The sequence below is a fragment of the Oncorhynchus tshawytscha genome, linkage group LG28 (assembly GCF_018296145.1).
Source record: "Oncorhynchus tshawytscha isolate Ot180627B linkage group LG28, Otsh_v2.0, whole genome shotgun sequence".
In the NCBI taxonomy this organism is placed as follows: domain Eukaryota; kingdom Metazoa; phylum Chordata; class Actinopteri; order Salmoniformes; family Salmonidae; genus Oncorhynchus; species Oncorhynchus tshawytscha.
Genome location: NC_056456.1, coordinates 36,109,342 through 36,125,588, shown reverse-complemented (window position 1 = coordinate 36,125,588; position 16,247 = coordinate 36,109,342). Strand labels below are relative to the sequence as shown.

The 16,247-nt window shown below is 44.2% G+C and overlaps 3 protein-coding genes and 1 long non-coding RNA gene across 9 annotated transcripts; all 4 read right to left on the bottom strand.

Annotated features, from left to right (window-relative positions):
* Positions 1-716: 716 nt before the first annotated feature.
* LOC112226404 (olfactory receptor 1F12) lies at positions 717-1,933 on the bottom strand. The gene is made up of 3 exons (XM_024390792.1): positions 1,888-1,933; positions 1,621-1,670; positions 717-1,538 (listed from the first exon to the last, which is right to left on the bottom strand). Exons 1-3 carry the CDS (start codon positions 1,931-1,933, stop codon positions 717-719), a joined length of 918 nt encoding a protein of 305 aa, XP_024246560.1.
* Positions 1,934-2,535: 602 nt separating this feature from the next.
* LOC112226504 (F-box only protein 36-like) lies at positions 2,536-6,474 on the bottom strand. Of its 2 annotated transcripts, none has more exons than XM_042308393.1 (4): positions 6,130-6,474; positions 5,651-5,759; positions 4,006-4,235; positions 2,536-3,322 (listed from the first exon to the last, which is right to left on the bottom strand). In XM_042308393.1, the coding sequence occupies exons 1-4, from the start codon at positions 6,223-6,225 to the stop codon at positions 2,936-2,938; spliced, it is 822 nt and encodes a 273-aa protein (XP_042164327.1). In that variant the 5' UTR covers positions 6,226-6,474; the 3' UTR covers positions 2,536-2,935. The 2 variants fall into 2 exon arrangements, with proteins under 2 accessions (XP_042164327.1, XP_024246627.1); XM_024390859.2 differs by having other exon boundaries at positions 4,006-4,178; positions 6,130-6,472.
* A 1,290-nt stretch (positions 6,475-7,764) lies between these two features.
* On the bottom strand, positions 7,765-15,976 carry agfg1b (ArfGAP with FG repeats 1b). Of its 5 annotated transcripts, none has more exons than XM_042307996.1 (12): positions 15,661-15,976; positions 14,708-14,801; positions 14,268-14,383; positions 13,874-14,015; positions 12,725-12,881; positions 11,237-11,344; positions 10,783-10,927; positions 10,556-10,644; positions 10,378-10,467; positions 10,020-10,181; positions 9,673-9,788; positions 7,765-9,405 (listed from the first exon to the last, which is right to left on the bottom strand). In XM_042307996.1, the coding sequence occupies exons 1-11, from the start codon at positions 15,825-15,827 to the stop codon at positions 9,679-9,681; spliced, it is 1,380 nt and encodes a 459-aa protein (XP_042163930.1). In that variant the 5' UTR covers positions 15,828-15,976; the 3' UTR covers positions 7,765-9,405; positions 9,673-9,678. The 5 variants fall into 5 exon arrangements, with proteins under 5 accessions (XP_042163930.1, XP_042163931.1, XP_042163929.1 ...); XM_042307997.1 differs by having other exon boundaries at positions 9,677-9,788; XM_042307995.1 differs by having other exon boundaries at positions 9,691-9,788; positions 10,556-10,635.
* On the bottom strand, positions 12,133-12,543 carry LOC112227218. Its single transcript, XR_006080192.1, has 2 exons — positions 12,513-12,543; positions 12,133-12,458 (listed from the first exon to the last, which is right to left on the bottom strand). It is a non-coding gene; the product is annotated as an uncharacterized LOC112227218 (long non-coding RNA).
* Positions 15,977-16,247: the final 271 nt, after the last annotated feature.

Sequence of the window (16,247 nt, the reverse complement as noted above, 5' to 3'; positions counted from 1 at the left end):
ACATTTTATCTGTTCTTTTCCCGACGATTCTACATGTTCAATCGCCACCATTGTCTACCGCAGGTTCAGTAATCATCATACAATGTCCTCATACGATTGCACTTCACTTGTCTCTATACTAGTTTCAGTCCGTTTCAGTCAGTCCACTGGCTTCAGTCTCTATACTAGTTTCAGTCAGTCCACTGGCTTCAGTCTCTATACTAGTTTCAGTCAGTCCACTGGCTTCAGTCTCTATACTAGTTTCAGTCAGTCCACGGGTTTCAGTCTCTATACTAGTTTCAGTCAGTCCACTGGCTTCAGTCTCTATACTAGTTTCAGTCAGTCCACTGGCTTCAGTCTCTATACTAGTTTCAGTCAGTCCACTGGCTTCAGTCTCTATACTAGTTTCAGTCAGTCCACTGGCTTCAGTCTCTATACTAGTTTCAGTCAGTCCACGGGTTTCAGTCTCTATACTAGTTTCAGTCAGTCCACTGGCTTCAGTCTCTATACTAGTTTCAGTCAGTCCACTGGCTTCAGTCTCTATACTAGTTTCAGTTACGTCACTGGCTTCCTTCTCTATATTGGTCCATGTGCACACTGTGGTTTCTGTATTTGCTGGGCTCTCTAAGTGTATTCCAAGTCCTTCATATGAAGCAGACTCCATACTGGCTTTAGTCTCTATTGTAGCACAGGTTCCGATGCTGAGTGTGGTCTTTGCGCTGGTTACGTTCCCTGTACTAGTCGCGGTTCTGGAGATCATTGCAGTTCCAGTGCTGAGTGGGGGTCTCTGTACTAGAGCAGTCTGTGGTGTCGCTGCAGGTCTGGAAAACTTTTGTCCAGCGGGGGAGGAAGTAGGGAAGCTGCTCTCGGAGTTCCCGGCAACGCAGGCCGTACACCACGGGGCTGAGTGCCTGCCCCACTAGGAACACCACGAAGTTGGTCACTGTGGCGGCCATATTTTGCTTCCACCTGGTGATGATGGGCACCAGAGGGAGCAGGTACAGGATCATCTGTAGCATGTGGATCAGGATGGTGCGGCGCCCGCTGCTGTTGGAGCGTGAGAAATGCCCCGCCCGGCAGCCCTCCATGTAGATGAGCACGTAGCTGGTCATGATGAGCAGTACCAAGAACACCACCAGCGCCAGGCTGCTGAACCGAGACGCGGGACTCTCCAGCGTGGTGGAGCACACGGGGTCCAGCTCCACCACATAGGCCCAAGAGGACTGAGCGCAGGCCAGGACAGTGAACAGAACCGGGTTGAGCAGGGCCACGAACCAAGCCAGCGCCATGACGGAAGACCGAATGCGACGCATCAGCGCTGGGTAGTGGAGCGGCCGCAGGATGGACAGGCAGGTGTTGAGGGCCATGAGTATGAGGGTGATGCCCATGCCACGGCCTAGAGCCACCTGGAAGTCAAAAAGGACCCAGCAGGTCAGGCGGTTAATGGGCACGCAGAGGGCGCGGAGGCCGTGCAGGATGGTGCCCACCGCGTTGAAGCTGGTCACACAGGCACAGTGCTGGCACAGCAGAACGAAGCGAACGTTGCGGCGCAGCATCGGCTGTGTGGAACACTGTCACCACAATGAGGTAGGTCAAGAAAAAGGTGGTCAGGAAGATGCCCCCGTGGACACACATTTTTACTGTGTCCAGCAGCCCTATGTCATCCCCAGATATAGTAGCATTTAAAAGGCCTGAGTAGAGGAAAGACAAAAAAAAACTGAGAAATAACATGTGAAGTTAAACCACATAAAGGCACGAGTGAGATTATTTTTGATACTTTGATAAACTACATAGGACGTCAATGACAATACAATGACTGTAAACCCAAGATAGAGCAAACTCATAGGTTGAGACTAAAGAAAAATTACAGGGAGGAAAAACAGCTGGAAAAAAATAGCCATTTCTTACCTGTATTCTGTTCCACTGCCACATCATAGTTGGAGTCATTGGACATCGCTTCTGCTGATTCTGGCAGGTCACAGGGGTTAATGGTGCCAACATATACAGTATGAGTGTCTCTACTGTGGCTGCTAGCCCTTTGCTTTCAGGTAACTGTGACCTTCTATATCTTTGCCTTGTATTTTCTGTCACGTGTCACCAGCGCCATGCATTTAGTTACAGATTCTTTATCAACTGCCTCCTAATCCGTGGGTTTAGTGGAATAGCCTGTTCTGAGAGTCAACACCTGCCTCTCAGTGTGGCAAAATTCTATATTAAACAGTAGGTGGAGCAAATTATTGTGCTCCTAGGTGTGTGAGCTATGCTGAGTGTGTGTGTTAACATCTGACCTGCGCCAGGAGGGTTTGTCACTAGTGACTGTGAAGGTCCATGAGTGGAGATCAGACTGAACACTTTCCCTATTTATTAACTAGAAGGATGTTAAAATGATTGGACCCTTTGGTCCTCAAGTTATTTAGCTGAGATAAGGATTTCATATAGAATATACTGTAGGTTTAAAATATTGTTATATTTTAAACATTGTAAAAATACATAATATATATTTACAAAACCATATCAAATAGGAAGAAAAATGTTATGAGAACACAGCTGGCAGGTTTTTATCCTTTTATTTTTACCAAACGTGCCCTCCCTGAATCATTCCACTGAATGGTATTGTCCTGCTCGTGCTAAATTGTATAAGGAAAAAGATTATGGCACATGTACAACACAACGCAACAGCAGGTAAAAATGCATATTAACATCTCCAGCCATTGCCACAACATCCTTTGCTGCCAGGCAACTGTCTATGAGAGAAACTGTCTTCCAACACAACACAGCCACTGTATTGTTTGAAAGACAAGAAGCATAACTAACATGAATTCATCAAACATTCACTAGTCATCATATTTATATCAAAAAACGACTTGTACTGTCTCCACCCGAAATCAAGCCGTCCTCTAATCCTCAGCATGGAAACCTCAAGGATCCTATTTAGAGTGTAAAGATAAAACAAAAGTCATTTCAGTGAGCTCCCTGAATCAGAGCTCCAGTCCCCCTGTGCCACACCACGACCCTGACCCGCAATCACCCCACAGCGCTGCATGTCTGTACAGAGCTGTTCCGGCTCAGGGTCCGACTCAGAACCTGGCTCTATATCTGCAGCGTGGCTCTCTGGGTCCTCACTGCGCTCCACCATTGTGTCTACATCACAGCGCTCCGGGTCTGTACAGAGTAGCTTCTGGCTCCTCTTCCTCCTGCGGCTGATCTGTTTCTGCAGCTGCAACTTGCTGGTGAAGAAGACGCTCTTCCAGCCCAGCTCCAGGGCCAGGGCCTCCACCTCGGCCGACACGGCGCCGCAGTGGCCGCGCACCGCTTGCTCCCAGAACTCCTCTGAACGACACAGCTGACAGACACACAGGGAACAGTGGTTAGGGACCTAGACCAGAGTTTGCGGTCAATCATTCCGTCAGTTAACTCACCAGGGGTTTAAACCACAAACAAAAACAACAGATTTACTACAGAAAATAAACCAACAGAAAATAGAAATATGAAAATGGAAAACACGTAATTACAGTCAGATATACCCAGTCAGATATATGTAGTTACAAAAGGATTCACATACAGTCTATATCATAGGCAGTATACAGTCTATATCATAGGCAGTATACAGTCTACATCATAGGCAGTATACAGTCTATATCATAGGCAGTATACAGTCTATATCATAGGCAGTATACAGTCTACATCATAGGCAGTATACAGTCTATATCATAGGCAGTATACAGTCTATATCATAGGCAGTATACAGTCTACACCATAGGCAGTATTTAGTCTACATCACAGGGTTTGATCTCGGGCTGTATCATAATCGACCGTGATCGGGGGTCACATAGGGGGGGTGCACAATTGGCCCAGCGTTGTCAGGATTAGGGGAGTTTGCCCAGGGTAGGCCGTCATTGTAAATAAGAATTTGTTCTTAACTGACTTGCCTAGATAAAGGTAAAAAATTTTTTTTTTTTTAAATAGGCAGTAATACTGTCTAAATGCATGCACCGAGTCTCACACAGACAGAGTGGGTCCATTCACCTTCCTGAACCTGTGTGAGGTGTGTCCAAGCCGTGCCACGTCCTCCAGTTCCAGATGGGTCAGGATGTGGAGAAGCAGGGGGTCGGGCAGACGCTCCAAGTAGTCATAGTGGCCCTGACATAGTGCCTGGCTGTACTGAAGGATCCGTGGGCCAAACACCACACTCACCTGACCTAGGAAACCATCACACCAGTGGAGGCTGCTGAGGTGAGGACGGCTCATAATAATATCTGGAATGGAGACAATGGAATGGTATCAACCACATGGAAACCACGTTGTTGATGCGTTTGATACCATTCCACTGACTCCATTCCAGCCATTATTATGAGCCGTCCTCCCCTCAGCAGCCTCTACTTGATTACACAGACAGCACCTGTCAACACTTAGCCTCATGCCCACCAACAGGGACGTTGCTTAACTTTTTTTTTGTGCTGTACCCAACCTAGCCAAAGTCCGTTACAAGGGCATTAGACCATGGGAGAATCTCAATTGCATCTCCTTGACTCCTCGCGCTCCCTCTCCTTCTCAAACCCCATTGGATGAGAAAGTCAGAGGTCCTTCCCCTCTGACCGTCTCCAATGGGTTTTGAGATTCTCCCCATCTCTCTGACCTAGCAACTAGGCGATTTCAAAAGCCTTTCTAGTAAAAGATGCTTAAAAAAATGCAACACCTGTGAATGGACACAATCCCTACACCAAGGGTCTCCAATCCTGTTCCTGGAGAGCTACCCTCCTGTAGATTTTCACTCCAACCCTAGTTGTATCTAACCTGGTTCTTATCAGCCAGATAATTATTAGAATCAGGTGTGTTAGACTAGGGTAGGAGTTAAAACCTACAGGAAGGTAGCTCTCCAGGAACAGGGTTGAAGTTAAAACCTACAGGATGGTAGCTCTCCAGGAACAGGGTTGGAGTTAAAACCTACAGGACAGTAGCTCTCCAGTGTCAGGGTTGGAGTTAAAACCTACAGGACAGTAGCTCTCCAGTGTCAGGGTTGGAGTTAAAAACCTACAGGACAGTAGCTCTCCAGTGTCAGAGTTGGAGTTAAAAACCTACAGGACAGTAGCTCTCCAGTGTCAGAGTTGGAGTTAAAAACCTACAGGACAGTAGCTCTCCAGTGTCAGGGTTGGAGTTAAAACCTACAGAAAGGTTCTCTCTCCAGGAACAGGGTTGGAGTTAAAACCTACAGAAAGGTTATCTCTCCAGGAACAGGGTTGGAGTTAAAACCTACAGAAAGGTTATCTCTCCAGGAACAGGGTTGGCGTTAAAACATACAGAAAGGTTATCTCTCCAGGAACAGGGTTGGAGAGCCCTGGTCTAGGCCATTGCCTCTACGACATCTGCCCTCCTGGAAACTACCCTTCTGACACACCTGTGAACCTAAATCATGAGAACTGCCGACTTAGCCGCCTGGAATAGTATCATTTAAATAGGGGTTGATTGGGTTACAATCAAAGCAGTCATTTTTAGCATGGTAATTCGCTTCACTCGAGGGCATAGGGTTGGTTATTTTGGGCATTTACGCTATTATCTATCTTGCTATTAGTGAGCAGGTGGGCTGTAAGTTGAGCAGGTGGGCTGTAAATTGAGCAGGTGGGCTGTAAGTTGAGCAGGTGGGCTGAGGGCTAGTCTACACTGGGCACCTTACTCTGAAACAGGCTGTCATCCAAGTAGTCATTGTGAGACTCCCTCAGTTCTCCTGGCTTTGTGTTCCTACCATCACTTCTCAGAGAAATCTTCCACCATCTCCAAATTACCTGAAAAATATAGGCCTATGAGTATTGCAGAGCAAGTGGTATTACAGTATTTAATGTAGCTAGCTAAATGGCTTTGCTGACTATTTGTTACTAATGCTATTTACTTGAACTATTTGTTGCCAGCTTTCTGGCATAGCCTTTATTTGTTAGTTAGCCGAGCAAGCTACTACTAGATTATATTGTTATGTGTCTAACGTTAACGTTACTGACATGTACGTTATTATAGCTAGCTAACGCGTTGGCTTAAACTAAGAGTGAAATATTACTGTAGCGTTAGAGTTAAATGGCTAGCGTTAGCTTAGAAATGTCTTAAGAAAAAAATGATTAAATACTTTACATTTTAGAGAGGACATAACACGAAAAGATTTACCTCTGTCTTGGTAACAGAAAATTGGAAGAAGTCTTTATTGGGTGCAGGACCTTGACCACTGACTTCAAATAAACTTTTCCCCAGCAAAGTCGACATTTTGGACGCTTGGTTTGTGGTTGCCACGGCAACGAACGGGTTCGTTCAGTTTACTTCCAACGTGCTAGAATGTAACGAAATTCCTCCTGCTGCAATATTCCTTCCTGCCGCAACGTGCTAGAATGTAACGAAATTCCTCCTGCTGCAACATTCCTTCCTGCCGCAACATGCTAGAATGTAACGAAACTCCTCCTGCTGCAATATTCCTTCCTGCCGCAACATGCTAGAATGTAACGAAACACCTCCTGCTGCAATACTCCTTCCTGCCGCAACATGCTACAATGTAACAAATACAAAATTACAACTTCCTCTTTGGTTTGAAGTCACTTTTGTAGCTGTGTATAAATGAATAGCTACGTTTTCCTGATACTTGAGTCAATGAAAACATTTCCTCGTAAAGAGCTATAGTGAACAAAATTTTACTGAGTTACAGATCATATAAGGAAATCAGTCAATTGAAATAAATTCATTAGGCCCCAATCTTTGGATTTCATATGACTGGAAATACAGAGAAAAAAAGGTAGGGGCGTGGATCAGAAAACCAGTCAGTATCTGGTGTGACCATCATAGAGTTGATCAGGCTGTTGATTGTGGCCTGTGTAATGTTGTCCCACTCCTCGTCAATGGCTGTGCATAGTTGTTGAATATTGGCAGGACCTGAACACACTGTTGTACACGTCGTCGATCTAGACTCTAGAGCATCCCAAACATGCTAAATCGGTGACATGTCTGGTGAGTATGCAGGCCATGGAAGAACAGGGACATTTTCAGCTTCCATGAATTGTGCACAGATAGATCCTTGCGACATGGGACCGTGCATTATCATGCTGAAACACGAGGTGACGGCGGCGGATGAAAGGCGCGACAATGGGCCTCAGGATCTCATCATGGTATCTCTGTGCATTCAAATTGCAATAGATAAAATGCAATTGTGTTCGTTGTCCATAGTTTATGCCTGGCCATACCACAACCCCACCATGGGGTACTCTGTTCACAATGTTGACATCAGCAAACCATACACGTGGTCTGTGGTTATGAGGCCGGTTCTACATACTGCCAATTCTCTAAAATGACATTTGAGGCAACTTATGGTAGAGAAAGGAACATTCAATTCTCTGGCAGCAGCTCTGGTTGACATTCCTGCAGTCCGCATGTGAATTGCACCCCCTTAAAACTTGAGACATCTGTGGTATTGTGTTGTGTGACAAAACGTCATATTTTAGTGGCCTTTTGACCCCAGCACAAGGTGCACTTGTGTAATGATCATGCTGTTTAATCAGATTCTTGATTCTATGCCACACCTTTCAGGTGGGTGGATTGTCTTGGCAAAGGAGAAATGCTCACTAACAAGGATGTGAACAAATTTGTGTACAACATTTTAGAGAAATAATCTTTTGTGCATATGGAACATTACTGGGATATTTTATTTTAGCTCATGAAACATTGTACCAACACTTTACATGTTGCGATTATATTTTTGTTCACTTTAGATTTTAACCTCAAATTCTAAATGAAAAAAAATGAGAATCAAGTGCAAACTGCAGTTAAAAATCTTTAATATATTTATACATATATTTATATATGTACACATTGACTTACGTATTACTGTAACGGCGAGTAACACAATTGCATTAATTAAAAGTGATTGGGGGGCACAAGTTAACCATCTCTCCAAATAAATACAAACTTGTCATGTGTTTTTACACACACATGCGCAGGGCCGTAGCTACATATGAAGACACCAAGGTCCGGTCACTGAGGTATAATGGTCCGGACCTCGGTCATTCTTTACAATTAAAAAAATAAAACATTTATTTAAAAAAAATGTACGAACCGACTTGGGGTCTCCACTTACTGTTGAGATAGCATAGTAAAATACACACGGTGCAATTTGAAAACTTGGTTGTGCATCAGCAGTTTTCCTCTTGTTACATGTCACTCACTGACAATCACTCCATTTTTGGGGGTACTGGTAAATGGGTCTAGTTAGCTGGCTAGACTATCTAAACTTGTAGTAATCATGGTTGAATTACCAACTGGGCACATGTCCTATTAACACAGCATAAGTCATGACAAAACGTGTAGAATTGCAGGAAATTAGCTTTAAAACTGCAACAACAAGAATATGTGTGTAAAGCAAATGTAGTTGTTTACCTTTTGTTACTAAAATACCTTTTCTGTTAACAGATCCCTCTGTACGTATTAATTTCTAGTTTGTAATCCCGGTGCCGAGTTAATGTGAGTTAATGTGTAGCGGCTAATCGTATAGCTAATAGGCTGTGTTTGTAGGCCGACTGAGGTGAATGGAGCAACAGCAACCAATGTGATAATGGCTGGGGTCATTTAAGCTTGTTTTTGCTGTTCTTCAAATAGCATTTTAGAGTTTATAAATTGTATAAATGCAGTAAATGAGCTTTAACTTTCTTAAAATTTATTTGATTGGGTCAAATCTAGGATTTGGGAGGGGGGGTCCTGCTACACAATCTTGTACCCTGCTGAACGCACCCTAGGTGGCACCCCAAGTAATAGTGGTATTAATCATGCACCAAATAACAGTCCCGGACACCGTAAATGCAGGCAGTGGCGTCATGCCAATTGAAACCACAATACATCGTTTCTTTAACACGGAATTCATTAAATGATATGGAATATGGCCTCCGGTGACACCTTGTTCACCAGCCTGATTCTTCACCAACATCTAATCGTCATCGTTCCCGATGAGAAAATCTCTGTCACCTCAGTTCCCTCCTAGACCTGTTGTATACAACCATGTTAGTTATCATATAAACACACTGGTAGAAACATTGTAGTGGCACCAGCAATGTCCTCCACCCACGTCAAGTCCTAATTATACATAACATTTATTTTAAACGTGAATACAAATGCCGACATGCACAATAATACTGTCAAACATAAACTACAAAATATGTATAGAGACCGTATAAGTCCCAGGGCATTCCCCGATCCCATAGTCTTTCATAGTGTCATAAACATAGTTAAGAAAATCTTGATTTCAGAGTTTCAGAAATGTACTGTCAAGTCACAAGGTGTGACTGAGCCGGTACATTGAATAGGTTCTGTATGCTGCCCTCTGGTGGTGATGACAGGGAGGGAGGCGCGCTACAGGAAGGGGTTGGTGTTGGAGCTTCCAGAGGGGTAGGATCCGGCCGGGGCTCCCGCCTGGTTGGAGACAACGGGTTAATCAATATTGTAAAATACATGACCATCAGCATGACTGCCAAACGTTCATCCATGAAGTTAGCAGAGAGAGAGAGAGGGCGCACATATGTGTTTTTACATTGGACCCATGCAGAAGTTGTATGTGTGTAAGTAAATTGTACGTGTTTGCACTTGTATTTTGTTGGTCAAAGTCAGGCACAAAGTGTTTCACACTTGTATTACAATCAAAGACCACAAAACGTTCTTCGACATGATCTGGAAACATACACACTATTAAATACTCCCCATGAATGGGTTATTGGTCATCCCAGGACCAGCCATGAGCTGCCCAAAGGGGGTCACGGAGGGCTTGGTCTGTCCATAGACTGTATATCCACCAGGGCCTGTCAATGCAGAGAAAAAAAAACTGATTAAGGCTTAATGCTCTCTTTACCAATTAGGTTCCCAAATAGTGGAATGATGGCTATTTAGTTGCAGAGTGGATACTAGCCAGAAACATGCTCTTTGTTTATAGTGTAGGGTCACAAGAAAAGTCACAGTATAAAAATTGTTTTGGAAATCACCACTTTAATGTTACGGCCAAACTATATTGTGATTGAAACTACACTACATACCATTAGGTTGTTGGGGTTGGTAGGCCCCCGACTGGGGGTAAGGGCAGGGGGCCTGGCCAGGGAAGGGCTGCTGGAAGGTCCCACTAAAACTGGTCGGGAAGCAGTAAGAGGAGGCATTCCCAAAGCCAGCAGGCATACTCATAGAGCCTGTGCCAAACGAGGCTAGGATACAGAGAGAGATGGGAGGGGGTGGAGTGAGTAACATGAACACAGTGGAAAACACAAACGAACCTTTCAATGTACAGGATCTACTGATATCAAACACTGCAATTTCAGACAAAGAGAGACAACTGGCTGAGGCCCAAACACACACACTTGATATGTATGTATGCACTTTCATGTGCTCACACAAACACACCTGCGGCCGGTGCTATACCATTGGTCTGGAAGGGGTTGGTGGCCATATCCGGGGCAGCAGCAGCAACAAATGGGTTATTGGATGAGACGGCTGAAACAACAGGAAATGACATCATGCTTTCATTATGTTTGAGAGTAAACCATTTCAGAAAATACTGTAGGTGTAACAATCCACTCACCTCCAAAGCCTTGCTGCATGTTGGGTAAGACTGGCTGAGTCTGGGCAGGTGAGGTTCCCAACACAGCTCCAAACAAATTCCTAGATTCACTTAAATACAAAACATGAATACATTTCTTAGCTCATTGAACCACAATTTTTTTTTTTTTTTTTTTTTTTTTTTTTTTTTTGAGGAGATGCAAAGGCAAAAAATGTGTGCCAAGTTTTGGAGTGGTGTCTGTCTCTCACCCCTGGACACTACTCCCTGTGGGGGCAGAGGAGCTCAGCTCGTTGTCCAGCTCAGCCAGGGCAGCGTAGCGGTCCTCTGCCGAGGTGCCCAGCTGGGACTGGGCTGGTACAGCACCAGCCACTGACGGCACTGGGACTCCTCGCCCTACAGAGAGCGAGAGAGACATACACAGGGGTCAATATACACACATTCACACACAGGAGAAAGGACATGGACACAAACACACTAAAGAAAGAGGCACACATGGTATGATAAAAACAAGCTAACCTGTTCCCCTGTTTGGCTTGGAACAGAGATAATGAATGAAATGACATTTCATTTTCGTGTCAAACCACCAATAAGCAACCCATCCCTTATGGGATTAATTGATACAAACAAACATTTCAATAATTCACTGTGGCAATTAAATAATGTAAATGAGAGGGTATGTATGAGAATGGGACCCGGCGGTACCTGACGCAAACGACTGAGAGGGGGGTGAGGTCCTGAAATGCGGAGGTACTCCAGAGTTGCCAAACATCTCAAAGTTGGCAAAGTCAGCTTTTGAGTTAACCTTAGTCACTGCAAACCACAGAGGAGGAAACACAAAACCCTGGCAATGTGAGGAATGAGGAATGGTGTGACGGTAAAACCCTGACAATGTGAGGAATGGGAGGAGCAGCAAATGACAATGATTTAACATACAAACAACATTATAATGACTTGTGTACCTGCTTAGGCACATTCACAGTTTAACTACACTACTCTTCTTAACTCATTTGCATGAACTGGAGATTTATTTCATTTTGACTCCTTGAAGACAAATCATTCAAATCTACTCAATATTGGGCGATGTCTAAATCCAACTTAAAAATTTCAATCTGCAGTTGCTACATACATTTTTGGACTAATGAATTTATTAAATGTACCCATTGATTCTTGAAGAATATAACTTATAAATGCCTCGTGAGCTTAGTTCAAACAGTAACTGTTGTACCCCGTCAGAACCCAAAATATAAGCTTGTTTTACTCCAATGTTTGTAAACAAAGTAAATGTAAACAAACACTAAAAATCCTCTAAACATGGTTAAAACTATCTTTCTGATATCATGGATGGTCAGTCCTTGCATCCATAGTGGTCTATGAATTTGAGAGTGGTTACATTTCTCCAGCCCCATCCATCAGCTTTATAGCAAAACAATAGTCTTATTGTTTCCACTGCTGATTGCTGCTTTAAATACAATTTTCACTTAGTCTCCCATTAACATCCACGCATGACTAAGTGAAAGTTCAACCTAAATGGAAGTTAGGATTTACCCCTGGGAGTTTGAGCGAGGGCCACTCTCACTCATTACTAGATTGTCTTGGGAACCTGGTTGGCTGGGGAAACCTGATTGGCTTATTACCTGGTTGGCTGGGGAAACCTGATTGGCTTATTACCTGATTGGCTGGGGAAACCTGATTGGCTTATTACCTGATTGGCTGGGGAAACCTGATTGGCTTATTACCTGATTGGCTGGGGAAACCTGATTGGCTTATTACCTGATTGGCTGGGGAAACCTGATTGGCTTATTACCTGATTGGCTGGGGAAACCTGATTGGCTTATTACCTGATTGGCTGGGGAAACCTGATTGGCTTATTACCTGATTGGCTGGGGAAACCTGATTGGCTTATTACCTGATTGGCTGGGGAAACCTGATTGGCTGGGGAAACCTGATTGGCTGGGGAAACCTGATTGGCTGGGGAAACCTGATTGGCTTATTACCTGATTGGCTGGGGATTGGCTTAAACCTGATTGGCTTATTACATGATTGGCTGGGGAAACCTGATTGGCTTATTACCTGATTGGCTGGGGAAACCTGATTGGCTTATTACCTGATTGGCTGGGGAAACCTGATTGGCTGGGGAAACCTGATTGGCTTATTACCTGATTGGCTGGGGAAACCTGATTGGCTTATTACCTGATTGGCTGGGGAAATTCGCAAAGTTGGCAAAATTGGCGTTGCTGGCAGCCTGAGAGGGCAGAGCGGCAAAGATGTCTCCACCCAGGTCTGTAAGGAGGTCAAACTTCTTCTCCTGAACTATGGGATGGGCCAGGGAACGAACCACCATCGGGGACTGGCGGAGGGAGAGAGAAACCATGAGGAATAATTAATAACAATTTCTCAACGTATATAGCGCTTTTCAAAGACTCTTAAAGTGCCTGCACTTCAAAGCACAAAAAAAAGACAGGTAATTTAGAAAAACAACATCACAACGTTATGAAATGGACAGCCATTAGAAAGTTCAAAGTTCATGGCTTGAGTGGTCATCTGAGGAAGGGGGTCAAGCAGGGAGAGACAGTCCAGAGGCAGGCAGGAAGTGTGATGTCGTCAAGGTGTCTCACCGTCTCTGACTTTTCCGTAGTAGAACTCAGTCAGATGAAGTCTGAGCTAAGCCACTGTTGTCCATGGACTCCGTAGAAGGTAGGTAGCTAGCTACCAAAATTAAGCACCCACTTGGATGATGCTATGGCAGTCATGTGGCACCAGAAAGCACACCACATTTCAATAATAATTAAATAGCAGCCTTGTAACTTCGTCCTCCCTACGAGCCTCATCACTGCAGTCTTGCAGTCTTGCTTTCGGCTTCTCTCCATCCTCACCCTCCAGACACTAGCTGGCATTCGAATCAAAACAGCTAGTCAGCTAACTTTAACATTAGCTAGCTCTTCAAACAGCTTCAGTCAGCTTCAGTCTTAATGTTGTGGTGGATTCTGATTATATTAATAGCTAGCTATATTAATGGTTCAGTCTTAAAACAAAAAGGATTGTAGGTTAAAATACCATACAAATTACAAAAATATTTACAAAATGTACAGGAGCTCTCGGCTTAGGCTGCTGCTAGGGCACCATGGCAACTGTATACTCAATGATGACATGTTTCAAATTAAAATAACTGGGGCCATTTTGGGTTGCACCCATTGACTTATATGACTAGACCAAGTTATGAAAATGGATAAAAGGGCATCAGCCTAAAATGTATTTCATCATTTGTTTGGAAATGACTCAAAAGCACATCAGCCTGAAATGTATCATGCCATATGTTAAGAAAGCAGGTAGAAGCAATACCTGACGTGTTAGGGGGGTCTTGTTGAGCTGCAGGGTTTTCGGGGGCTGGACCTCCGGGGTGCTGGCTGTGCTGCTGGCTAAGGAGCCCGACTTGGAGGCCTGGGCCATGGCTACCGTCCTCGCCTGGTCTGGAGGGACGTACCTGTATTCACAGAAGCATAAAGACAAATACATCCAGGGAATTGCTGGAACTGAGTTCCAAAGGTGTAAGAATTTTTACATGTAAAACTGGGTTGTTGTTCATGAATTCATAGGATTTTATATTGGCAGTTCTCTAGAGAGTGATTTTTCCTCCAATTCCACCCCTGAATATATCACAATAGACAGTGGAGGATCTCTACTTTTTGAGATATTCCGTTAACACGATAGAAAGTAAAAGAGTGAAGCTCCTCACCATCTTTTCTTCTCATATTTTTCCTGGAGGAATTCTTTTACTTTCTGTGGTTCACGGAAGTCTGGAACAACCAATGTCTTGTCATCGTACAGCCCCAACCAGATGTATTTACAAACCTAGATAGAAAGTGTGTGGGGAAGGGGGAGAGAAAGGAAAAAGAGAAATGACAATAAACTCCCTTGAGACAGAAAAACTCAGACGGCAGACATGCACAAAGACAATAATCCATTGTTCTTCAATACAGGTCCTGGGGACCCACAGGGTCAGTAGGATTTTATTCTCAATACTAGCACATCTGACTAAGCTAATCATCAATGCCTTTGAATGAATCCGATGTGTTAGTGCTAGGCTGGAATAAAAGGCTGCATTCCCCTCGGATCCCCAGGACTAGGATTGAAGTACACATTTCATAGTACAAGTACATGAATTAATGTCAGTACCTCATTGGTGTGTTTCTGTAAGAATTCAATTTCCTGTAGTGTGAAGGTGGTCATAGAGATGGACTTCACTCTGTGGGGGGGATTCAGGCCTCGTCTAGAGTGTGTGTGTGTGTATGGGGGGGGGGTAACGATAGCAGAGAGGAACAATTGGTGAGTATGCATTCTGTGTCAATAATTTTACAATGACCAGGCACAACATGACTATACACTCACAAAATGCTTTAATGTGCTTAGCCTTCACATATGGAGTGAGATCATCCGTTTTATCATCAGTTGTGCTTTTGTCAGTAGTCCCTTCCTATTGTGGTCTCTAAACCATATGCATTTGAATTACTTCAGGTATTTTACAAGTGTTTGGCAAGCAACAAATGCGACCATTTCTGCAGAGGCCAAAACTATATACACCTATAGGAGTGAGCAACGGATGTCCCAAACTACGTTTATGGTATAGATAAACTTGGATTGGGAAAGAGCCGAGGTTGGGCAAGAGTTTCGCCGGTGGTCCAGTGACGTGCTGTTTTGACACACTGGGCAAATACGCCTTTTATCAGCAACCACCACCACCACACACACACACACACACACACACACACACACACACACACACACACACACACACACACACACACACACACACACACACACACACACACACACACACACACACACACACACACAAACCTTGAGACAACTATTTTCGGCACAAACAATACTTTAGTTGAACTTTTAAAGATTGGTAATTGAAACCTCTCCTTACATCAAAGTACAGGCTTTGCGACCCTGCCAAATCAATACTAGTCTTTCGCTAACGTTGGATAGCATTACATGCGGTGTTGGGGAGCTTGATAAGTAATATTAACTAAACCACTAAAATACACCATAAAGAACGACTTTAGCTTGTTTTAAAAATCAACCCCACATAAATGCATAACAATGGTCAACACAGTACTTACAGGATGCCAGAACAGGTGGTACAGACGAAGGAACCCACTGTCATGTTGGCATAAGTCGGGCCGCGCTGGTCGCAATCAAAGCACTTCCTATTCGGGGGCTGGCTAGTCATTTCCCGGAGCATCTTAAGATGCGCCTCTTCTTGTTTTCGCTTCGCACTCGTCGCCATGGTTGAGAAAAGGGGCTGCTAAATGGTGGGAGAAATTAATCCAGGGCTAGGCAGGGGATGTCTTGGCTCGACAGCGGTGGTTCAGACACCTTGCAGAGGTCTAGTGGGACAGACACGTTTCTTCTTCGTTGGTTTACAGGTGTATTAGACAGCTAACCGCAGCGTGACTGACACCTACTGGTGGGCAGCAATGACCACTCGACAACATTACATTGATGAATAGCAGTTTAATAGTAAATGCAATGTTTACCATCACACTGATTATGTTTTGTAACAACGACTTAAGAGAATCTCCTCTTCCAAAAGGCACCATTTGGAGTTTTGGTCTCAACTTTGACATGATCCTGTCAGTTCGTCACGATAAGAAAGTAATTTTCCTAGAATGTGGCACTGTTTGAGGGTAGCAGGTGTCCACCCATT

What these genes read in the sequence shown, in the direction of transcription:
- LOC112226404 (XM_024390792.1), bottom strand. Translation starts at nt 1,933, where the DNA reads ATGTCCAATGACTCCAACTATGATGTGGCAGTGGAACAGAATACAG. An exon ending in GGCAGTGGAACAGAATACAG is followed by an intron (nt 1,671 to 1,887) that starts GTAAGAAATGGC and finishes TCCTCTACTCAG; the next exon opens with GCCTTTTAAATGCTACTATA. An exon ending in ACATAGGGCTGCTGGACACA is followed by an intron (nt 1,539 to 1,620) that starts GTAAAAATGTGT and finishes TGTTCCACACAG; the next exon opens with CCGATGCTGCGCCGCAACGT.
- LOC112226504 (XM_042308393.1), bottom strand. Translation starts at nt 6,225, where the DNA reads ATGTCGACTTTGCTGGGGAAAAGTTTATTTGAAGTCAGTGGTCAAGGT. An exon ending in TTTCTGTTACCAAGACAGAG is followed by an intron (nt 5,760 to 6,129) that starts GTAAATCTTTTC and finishes TATATTTTTCAG; the next exon opens with GTAATTTGGAGATGGTGGAA. An exon ending in CCTCACACAGGTTCAGGAAG is followed by an intron (nt 3,323 to 4,005) that starts GTGAATGGACCC and finishes TGTGTCTGTCAG; the next exon opens with CTGTGTCGTTCAGAGGAGTT.
- agfg1b (XM_042307994.1), bottom strand. Translation starts at nt 15,827, where the DNA reads ATGGCGACGAGTGCGAAGCGAAAACAAGAAGAGGCGCATCTTAAGATG. An exon ending in ACCACCTGTTCTGGCATCCT is followed by an intron (nt 14,802 to 15,660) that starts GTAAGTACTGTG and finishes CACACACTCTAG; the next exon opens with ACGAGGCCTGAATCCCCCCC. An exon ending in ACAGGGAGTAGTGTCCAGGG is followed by an intron (nt 10,645 to 10,782) that starts GTGAGAGACAGA and finishes TTTGTATTTAAG; the next exon opens with TGAATCTAGGAATTTGTTTG.